This window comes from Henckelia pumila, chromosome 1 (genome assembly GCF_033568475.1).
Source record: "Henckelia pumila isolate YLH828 chromosome 1, ASM3356847v2, whole genome shotgun sequence".
Classification (NCBI taxonomy): Eukaryota; Viridiplantae; Streptophyta; class Magnoliopsida; order Lamiales; family Gesneriaceae; genus Henckelia; species Henckelia pumila.
In genome coordinates this window covers 79,379,055-79,388,905 of record NC_133120.1, presented here as the reverse complement: position 1 = coordinate 79,388,905, position 9,851 = coordinate 79,379,055, and the positions used below count along the sequence as shown (strand labels likewise).

Here is a 9,851-nt window from a genome sequence, read left to right as displayed (position 1 = left end):
AAATTTTTCAACAAGTTGAGAAATCAAACTTGCATCCTAAAATACAACAGAGTATAAAAGAAATTGGATGCAACTCCCGTAGCCTAAATTGTAGAGACAAAAAAGATCTTCAACAACACAGTTCCCACAGTGTTGTATCTGATATTTTCTACACGAACGGCAACACGGAGACATGCAACAACGATGGTTGCAAACCTTGCTTCAGAGTTCTTCAAATTCTTCAACAGAATTCTTCAGAGTATGCGCAATGTATTATCGTCTGAAGTTCCTTCCATCTCGTGCGTGAAATCTTCTCTTATAGATTAACATTCAAATCTTGAAGATTTCCTTAGATAGAGTCCTACAAGAATAAGCAACAATCTTTTAGTAGGAAATAAACTCTATCAAATCTTTGAAAATCAAATCATGATAATATCGAATTGTATTATATCGAATAATCACCTTATCAAGACATGATTTAAACTTAACAAATATATAACTTAACATAATCGTGATATACACAATATATTTAACAAATATTCTATTTTGTCTAGAAAGCAAAATCTTATAATATTCAATTAATTAGGGCCGAAACATTCAAGGAATAAAATTCCTTTCACATTTTACTTAATTTTGAAGGTGACAATCATTTTATTTTCTTTTTGTACTTACTGGAAATGATTGATTACACGACAGTGTTTTATGATCAATTGAGATCATGAGCAAGTTAAAATGGTTGAGAGTTGCTGGCAATATGGTGTTCAATATAATAGTCCATGGATTTAGCCAAAATAGAACGAAAAATAGCGACATCGTATTTCCACTGAAAAATTTAAAAGAAAATCTAAAATTATTGTGACAAATGGTAAATATAAGTCATGACTCATGACAACTAATGATACGCTTAGCCGCATATAGTAAAAGTGATTTAGTATAACTCTTAAAAAAAAACGTGATTTAGTATAGAATGTAGGATTTTTGTTTGTCGCATTCGCGTTTCTTTGTGTGCTCATGATTTCTCGTTTTCAGTAATTTGACCTGCTTAAGATGATAATGATTTTACCGTTAAATAGTTCTATTAAAAAAGTAATGAAATTATTATACTAATTAATTTGAAAAATAAACCAATAAAAATAATCACAAAAAATCCTAATAAATGATCTTACGAATCAATTTTTTTAAAGAAAATCTCTTATCCAACTCGATTAATAAAAACATATTTTTTTTTATAAAAGTATTATTTTTCACTCTGCTTGTGAGTCGGATCAACTAGTATAATGTATATAGATCATGAGAGAGTCTCACAAAAACATATTCACAAAAAAATTTATTCTTAACATAACTTATAATCGTTCATGATACCAACACATATCCAATTGCCGAATATAACATATTGTTAACATAATTCCAAAATATTTCATTAAAACTTTATAATATTAAGATTATATGTTCAAAAAAATTATATATATATATATATATATGTATATATATATATGTTTGTGTGTGGGTGTGTTTCCCTCCTATTTATGCATATATAACAATAATAATATTGTAATAAATATAGGAAGTTAAATAAATAAATTCAAGAACAGCTAGATACGGCATGCAGAGAGTCAACCCCCGGATGAAAGGTAATCGGACGCAGGGCTCGAGAATATTATATTATATTATGGGATAAAAATGCCACGTGATATTCTATTAAAATCACTTTAACTTTAGGCCAAAATTTTGGATTAAATTAATTTTCGATTAAAACATCTAATTTTTAATAATTTATCTAAATGAATGATTTTTAAATGACATGAGCCATGAGGTTGAAAAAATAAATGGACATAAAATTTAGGGACTTGTAATAGATTTAATAATTAGAGTACATATTTATCTTAAACTATTAAAATTGATTTAAAAAACTATTAAAAGTAAAACTTCCAAAACGTTTCATCCAAACACGCGCTAAGAAAATTAACATGTTTTACAATCATTAACTAGCGTTAAATTAAATTGGAGTTAAACACTATTGTGATTGGGCGGATTGGATGTTTTTTAAATTATAGAAATAAAATTTCTTACACGTTAAATCCCAAAATAATAAATAAATAAATAATTTATTGAAACAATTCGTTTGCCGTAAAAAATATTCAAAGTTTTTTTTTTCTTTTTTTTCCAACGAATACTAAGTTTCACATTCGTGGGTTGCTATCATGCAAATAGATAACAATTATGTGATCTTAATTTAATATTTCGATACCCGAAAAGCGTAATAATATTTAGAAATAATTTGAAAATATAACCTATCCTATATTCCTCCATAAAGACTCGAAGGTTGTCCTCGGGCCCCAAAAAAATACAAAATTGATTTATCCTGCGGAACATCATCCACAAGATTAATTAAAATTAAAAAGAATGAAAAATAAAATGTAATCTGGCGGAATAATAATGGCGATTAAGAAACGTTTAGATTTAACCACGTTTTGTGTTTCGTTCGGTGATTATAAATTATTTTAAGGGAAAATAATTGCTCCTAAGTATGCGACATCTCACGTGTTTAGCTCAGAAAGAGTTTTATTATTATTATTAGGACAAATTGTCGATAAATTTTAAATACGAACATAAATCTTTCACCGGTTTTTATATCAGAAAAACTTTCTTTAAAATCCCTAAACACAAATTTTCATAATTGTCATTGTCATTATTATTATTATAATAATAATTATTATTAAAATGTTGTTCGTTTCCTGTTTTTCGTCATTCTTTTCCCCGAAGAAGTTTTGTCAAACGGCTACAATTGCTTAATTCGTTAGTTCTCACTTCTCATGAATGAGTTAATGTATCACTTTATTTCATATCAACTGATTTATTGTTTTTAAAATTATTAGGCGCTACTCTAGCTATTCCTTAATATATATATAATATAATATTGGTTCCCAATTTTTCAGTTGAATACAAAAAGGAAGCTTGTTTAATTTCATCTTCATCTCGTGGAATAATTAAAATACTTCGCAATCCCATCACCAGCACATTTTGTTCTAAATTTGAATCATAGATTACTATTAGCTTCCAACGCGCGCACACAAGTTACATGAATATAAATATTTGTACATATAGAATATCATTTTTTATTATAATTTTTAAATCATATATAATTAATTTTATTAAATAAAATAAAATTGTAAATATACAAATAAATTTTTTTGAAAGTACAAATAATTATAAGTATGTTGATCAACATATATATATATATAACTTAAATATATGTAGTAGCTAGCTAGTATAATAATATTTACTGTATCATTTTTTTTTAAAAAAAAGAATAGTATAAAATTTACCAGACAATATTATAAATATTTCCGGTGAAACCAACATTTTTTAAGTGTAATAATTAATAACTTGATAGTCCTGTTTCAATATTTATGGCACCTACACAAAGAAGTAGTTTGAGTTAAGAATATTAATGGGATGTTTGCAACTTGTGACAGCACGTACGTACAACTTGGCTTATTTTGACGAACTCTAGTTATCATGAAATAAATCGAAATTTTTTAGTCATCACATGGGACTAGAAAAATTGAGACATTTAATACGAAGAAGTTGGTGAACTTGTAAGAAAAATATTATGTTCCAATTTAAGCTGCCCTGATTGGAAAACCTATGCAAGACAATAAAATAAATTAACGCCACCTTTTGAAATGTCACTCAGCTTCAACTGAATCAATATTGATAGTACTGTAATTTTATTTTATTTTTTATCCCCATATAATAATTTCAATTAATAGAAAATTAACACCAACCTTTAATTTACTAATTAGTATAATATAAATTTTCATCCAAAATCATTCATTATTTTCAACATTTTTTTTGGATTATAAACATTATCTCCATACTTTTATTCGTTTAAATCAAACTCCGTTTAATATATATGTTTTGTGTTTCTATCATAATATATTAATATTTGCTCAATATTCATATTTTATTACAAATGATCTCAGCATATTCATAAAAGCCTTTTTATTATTAATTTCCACACACACACACACACACACATATATATATATTCATTTTCAGCAGAAATAATATGGTCATAAATTCTATTAACTTTTTACTTTTTCTTTTCTTTTTTTGAATTCTTGTTATATATTAAACAAGTGATTATTTAATAGGAATTCATTATCGATCAATAAAATTGATGGAAAAGTATTTTAAAAATATAGGATTATAATTTATTATACCCTTCAATATTAGATAGATAAGTTCAAAAGTTGCTATCGAATTGGGGGTTGACCAGGAAACAGTGCTTATATTTACCCAAAATGTCACAAAATTATAATAATTATATTTATTTATTGAATATAGTTAAATAGAATCGATGTAAAAGATAAGTCAAAGAGAAATGATTAGTGGAAGGAATTAGTGGAATACGAGGCGTTTTAAGGGTAATATAACAAGGATTATGAATATAATATTATAGTATTAAATTAATTAAAGTACCTAAACGAGCATACGAGGAAACAGTCTGCTGGTTTTTATACACTCGAGGATTCTTTGAATTTCCCGAAAGCAGCAAAGGAAATCTGGGGCTAATCTCACTGACTGTGACGTATTCATCATCACAAAGCCTAATTATACTCGTTTGATTAGTCTGTGTGATGCGAGGCTTTCCTACTCCACAGCTTCCACTGTTTCCTCATTTGGGTTTTTTTTTGCTTTTCATAGATAAAAAGCATGTGGATGGATAGTAGCTGGATACCATATATCGTTTATTCGATGTGCATCGAATGATAACGATCATATATACCTTAATTATTGATTTTTTCCTTTTATTTTAATAAATAAAATATTTTATAGGTTTATCAATATTTGGAATTAATTATTAGGACAAACAAACAATGAAATATATTAATTTCGGGATTTAAATAATTAGTATTCTTATTTATGGGGAATAATTAATTTTGTGTATTATAACCCTTTGCTAGTTAGGATGATTTTTAATTTTTAAAATGTTACCTAAAACAATAATTTGTTTTCTAAATTTTGAAATATTAAATCTCAACCTTCTCTCGAGTTAAACAAATAATCACAAAAAAAAACTCTTATGTGATGATTTTAGATGTCAGTTATTTTATAATACAAACATCTTATTTGATTCGTCACATGAAAAAATATTAATTTTTTTTTAGTTGTGCACTGAATCGAACTATTTCATGAATATAAATTCGTGAGACTCTTGCAAAAAATATATGCTCTTAAACAATAGTCTTATCATCACATAGCAATCATGTATGTATTGCATGCTTTACTATGATATCAATGATTATCAAATACTCAATCAAAATTGTATATATGCGAAAAATAGGACGTTGAGTACATATAATTCTTTAAGATTTAACATTACGTTTTTGTACCATATGATATGATAGATTTTCTCATCATATCACATATACATATTTGCTAGCTATTGTATGTATATTTCCGGAACATGATTATTATTAGTGAAACAAATGTTTACAAACTTGTCTAGCAATACATAACTTAATATAATTAAATTTATAAGAGAAATTAGCAACTGAAATATCAGATCCATATTGACTATTATTTTTTTTTAAAAAAAAAAATCGATCAAATCGAAGAGTTAAACGTAGTAATATGAAATTAAATGTGAGATCGATGAGCACCACATGCATCAAAGGTCGTTGTACATGCAGTGTGGGGTGTGATAAGACATGAAAAATACATTTTCAATAATTTTTTTGGGTTTTTCTGTCGCTTAAGTAGCAATATTAAGACAGTATTTAAAAGAGTTTTTAAAAAATATTTCTTAGATTTTCCTTAACAAAATTTTGAAATTTTGTGAAAAAAAACTAGCTATCCCAAATACTACATAAATATAATTATAAAGTGATGTAATTCGTTGCATATACGTTACATACATACAGAACACAAATAATAGATGGGAAGAAAAATAATTGATCATAAGATTGGTCAACGAGAAAAAAAAGGGGGAGCGTGTTTTCCGGTGAAGGGACGAATAAGCAAAAGCTGAGGCGATGACACGTGGACGGAAGATGGGCCCTTGGATGAACATGCAAGGGCTGGGATCGATCGAATCTTTTTCCTGATGAGGTTTCTCTCTCATTGCTAGCTAAACTGAGAGATCAGAACTGTAGAGGAAGAAGTGGCCAAGATTTTTCTTCTGGAAAGGGAAAAAAAAAAAAAAACCCACAAAAAAGAAGAAATACATTAAAAATAAAAAAAAATAAAACACAGTGGCAGTCCCATTCAAGATTCACCACACACAGTAGTGACAGTAGTGTGTGTGTATGTAAAAGAGAGAGAGAGAAGCCTTAAATTGAGGTTGCAGAGGAGGTGGCTAATGGCGGCGTTTGCAGGGCTGTGAATTTAATGCATGAAAAAAGAAGAAAGACAAAAGAATTTAATCCAACACTCTCTATCTCTCTCCATTCCTCCTATGTACTAGTAGATGAAGAAGAATTCTTCCTAAATTTTGGTTCTTAAAAAAAGGCTGCAACCAAACCACAGAACAAACCCCCAAAAACAAAATCACACACACCGTGTCAGTACTGAGGGGGGAGTGGACAAAACACTCGCCTACCTCTTCCGCCCCCCATGCTTCTTTTATATATCATCAATTAAATTGCGAATTTACAACTCAGCCCACGCGGAAATTAACACTCATCAGTTTAATTTTCTTGCTTTTTTTTTTTTTTTTTTTTGTGTGTCTGCCCTTTGAGGTCTTTATTCTTGCTGGCTATGGATTATTTTTTTTCAAACTTGAGCTTAGACTTAGCTTGTAGGGTTGGAAAATGTCTGGGTTTTTCTCGTTAGGAGGTGGTAATAAGGACCAAGACCAAGAACAACAAACGGATACTAATAATAATAATAATAGCAGCAGCTCCTCCTTTCTGTTCAAGAACGAAGAGTCGATCTATAACAAGGGTTTCGAGATATGGCAACAGTATCATCATCAACAGAGACTTCAGCAGCACCACAATTTCCAAGATGCGGGCTTTTCGGTCGGGCCGAGTAGTACTACAAGGAATAACACTAGTATCATCTTCGGGAGTAATATTATTGGTGATGATTCCACGAGTCATAGTTACAGATCAGGTTCAGGGTTTAGGATGGCGGCTCAGAGGCAAGGTAGAGGTGCGAACGAGGGAATAAACTGCCAAGATTGTGGGAACCAAGCCAAGAAAGATTGCACCCATTTGAGATGCAGGACTTGCTGCAAGAGCCGAGGCTTCCCGTGCCATACACATGTCAAAAGCACCTGGGTTCCCGCCTCTAAACGCCGCGAGAGGCAGCAACAGGAACAACAGCAGCAGCTCACGATTAGAGGAGGAGGGGACAACACCAAACGCCTCAGAGATAATTCCGCCGCCGGTGTTGGTGGATCTTCCGCTATTCTTGCTTCAACTACACGTTTGCCTGTTACCACGTCAGGTATATATATATAAATATTGTCATTTGATTGTGATGATGAACTAACTCTTTACTGTTACCAAGTAAATGTAATACTTTATTCAGAATTTAGTTGTGATTTCTGCTAATTAATTATTCTTTGCCTCATGTGTTTAATTAGGGTTTGATTTAGGACAGTTCCCACCAGAAGTTAATTCCCCAGCAGTGTTCCGCTGCGTGAGAGTCAGTGCAATGGATGACGCGGAGGAACATTTTGCTTACCAGACAGCCGTAAGCATCGGAGGCCATGTTTTCAAGGGAATCCTATACGATCAAGGACTCGAAAGCCGCTACCCTGGTGGTGTCGGGGAGAGCTCCTCCGGCGGCTGCGGAGTTTCACATCAGCAGCAGCCTCTTGATTTCATCGCCGCTGCTCCGGCGGTGACCACGTCGGCCGCTGCTACAGCCACCACCAGCCACCTAAATGTCGCAATGCTCGACCCTTCCATTTATCCGGCTCCGCTCAGCGCTTTCATGGCCGGTACGCAATTCTTCCCACCGCCAAGGCCTTGATAAAAAAAGGGTTTTTTTGGCGTAAGACATTTATTCTCACCTTAAAAAAAAAAAAGAAAGAGAGAACACTCATGACTTTCATCTTCTATTGAAGTTCGAGAGGACATGTCATGTTATCCTTTATAATTTTACTTTCTTTTAAACATATCTGTTGAATTGAATGTGGGTAGCTAGAGTAAATGGATCAGTGGCGAATGCCATCGAGATGTTAATTATTACTTTTCTCTATCGAATTTCAAGAATGATGTTGTTTTTGCTTGTTTCGATAACCCTTTTCCCCACTTATTCTTCTGGTTTAGTATAAGAATTTGTTTTGTCATTTTCTATTTAATCTGTTGTGAAATATATAGAGTAAAAGTATACAAGAATCCTGATCCAATATTTCCCCACATATACAAGTTTGTATGTCTAGCTATAGACCCTAGATAATAATATTTGTATGTGTCTATATATATGCACTGCTAGTTTTCCATGCATTTGCCACAAAATTCATGAGTATTCTCCTTAGAATTAACTTTATTTCCCATTTTCATCTGAAACAATGGATTCTGTACATCATATATATGTGTATCTCATGTTTTATATTGTGATAGAATGCTTAAGTTTAGTTTTAATGCAAACTATATAATATGCATGTGATATATATCGATCATAAATGGTGATGGAAGTAAATACAAAGGTACATATGATATGGAAAGATTAAAGTTACTTTTTTCTACGGGCTTTTAAGATATGGTAGCATGTGTAGAACACAGAAAAATTAAGATGGTTACATATGATATTATTTGAATTACTGTACCTTAGAAAAAGTACACTGATCCTTTTGAGATATGGACTACTTCTCGGTTCTTGAGACAAGAAATTGAGCTAGAACACAACACATTATTTCTACTTCCATCTCTCTTTTTCTTGCTGTTAGTTTTCCGTGAAAAGTGTGTTTGTGTTTTAAGTTGAATTTTAATGGAGAAGTTTAGTTTCTCCAACGCTATTCTTGTTTTTTTATATTGGGACTTTAATGAACGTGGAATTAAATTTCATTCATGAAATGAAGTGGTTGGATCAAAGTACAGCTTATCAAATTAAGCAATTAATTGTAATAATTATTTGGTTGGATGGTATCATGATGCATGTTATGATCTGTAGATATGATTCGGAGAATTTGAAGGGATTGATATGTTATAATTCACTAAAGAATTGAGATATCTCGGGAAATTTGTCATAAATTATATCATGCACGGTGTATTAATTAATTATCAGGCTTTTCATTAATATCTTTTTGTTTGAGAGCTAGATCATGATTGTACTCCGATCCGACTAGCTAGGATGTATCCTTAATTAGCAAGGGAACAGACCTAATTGGAAGCATTAATATTTGAACTTGACTTGCTCAAATAAATCAATGCAAAACACCACCTTATAATCGTCTATGTATCATTTACTGTTTTGGATAGAAGAGTTTGTATCAATAAAAACTCCTTGATTTGGAATTCATTGCGCAACACTTGATGATAGGAACTAAATAGTATTTAAGTTTTCGTGATTATTTGAAAAAATAGTTTTTTTGTTCATTAACTTGTGTGATTTTTGGTTTTGGTCAATTAAGTTTTCAAAGTTTCGTTATGGTACCTTAACTTTTATTTTTCTGTTATATTGGTCCAATTGTTGATGTGGCATCGAAAAATGATGATATAATTTTGTAAAATAGTTTTATTAAGAAGTCATGTTTACAATTGGCAAAAAAACCTGAAAATTGAAAAATAATGTAAAAAAATCAAACTTTAAAATTTTAATTCATAGAATAAAATTTTTAAAAAAATGAAGTATAAGATATATAAGTCGATATATGTGCAAAATTAATATTCTAGGCATGGAAAAGATGATGC

The 9,851-nt window shown here is 30.6% G+C and overlaps 1 protein-coding gene across 1 annotated transcript; it reads left to right on the top strand.

Annotated features, from left to right (window-relative positions):
• The first annotated feature begins 6,245 nt into the window (after window positions 1-6,245).
• On the top strand, window positions 6,246-8,009 carry LOC140875182 (protein SHORT INTERNODES-like). Its single transcript, XM_073278776.1, has 2 exons — window positions 6,246-7,437; window positions 7,577-8,009. Exons 1-2 carry the CDS (start codon window positions 6,798-6,800, stop codon window positions 7,966-7,968), a joined length of 1,032 nt encoding a protein of 343 aa, XP_073134877.1. The 5' UTR covers window positions 6,246-6,797; the 3' UTR covers window positions 7,969-8,009.
• The last annotated feature ends 1,842 nt before the right edge of the window (window positions 8,010-9,851 follow it).

Coding starts and splice junctions, on each gene's coding strand:
- LOC140875182 (XM_073278776.1), top strand. CDS start 6,798: ATGTCTGGGTTTTTCTCGTTAGGAGGTGGTAATAAGGACCAAGACCAA. Junction 7,438..7,576: donor TTTGCCTGTTACCACGTCAG/GTATATATATAT, acceptor GTGTTTAATTAG/GGTTTGATTTAGGACAGTTC.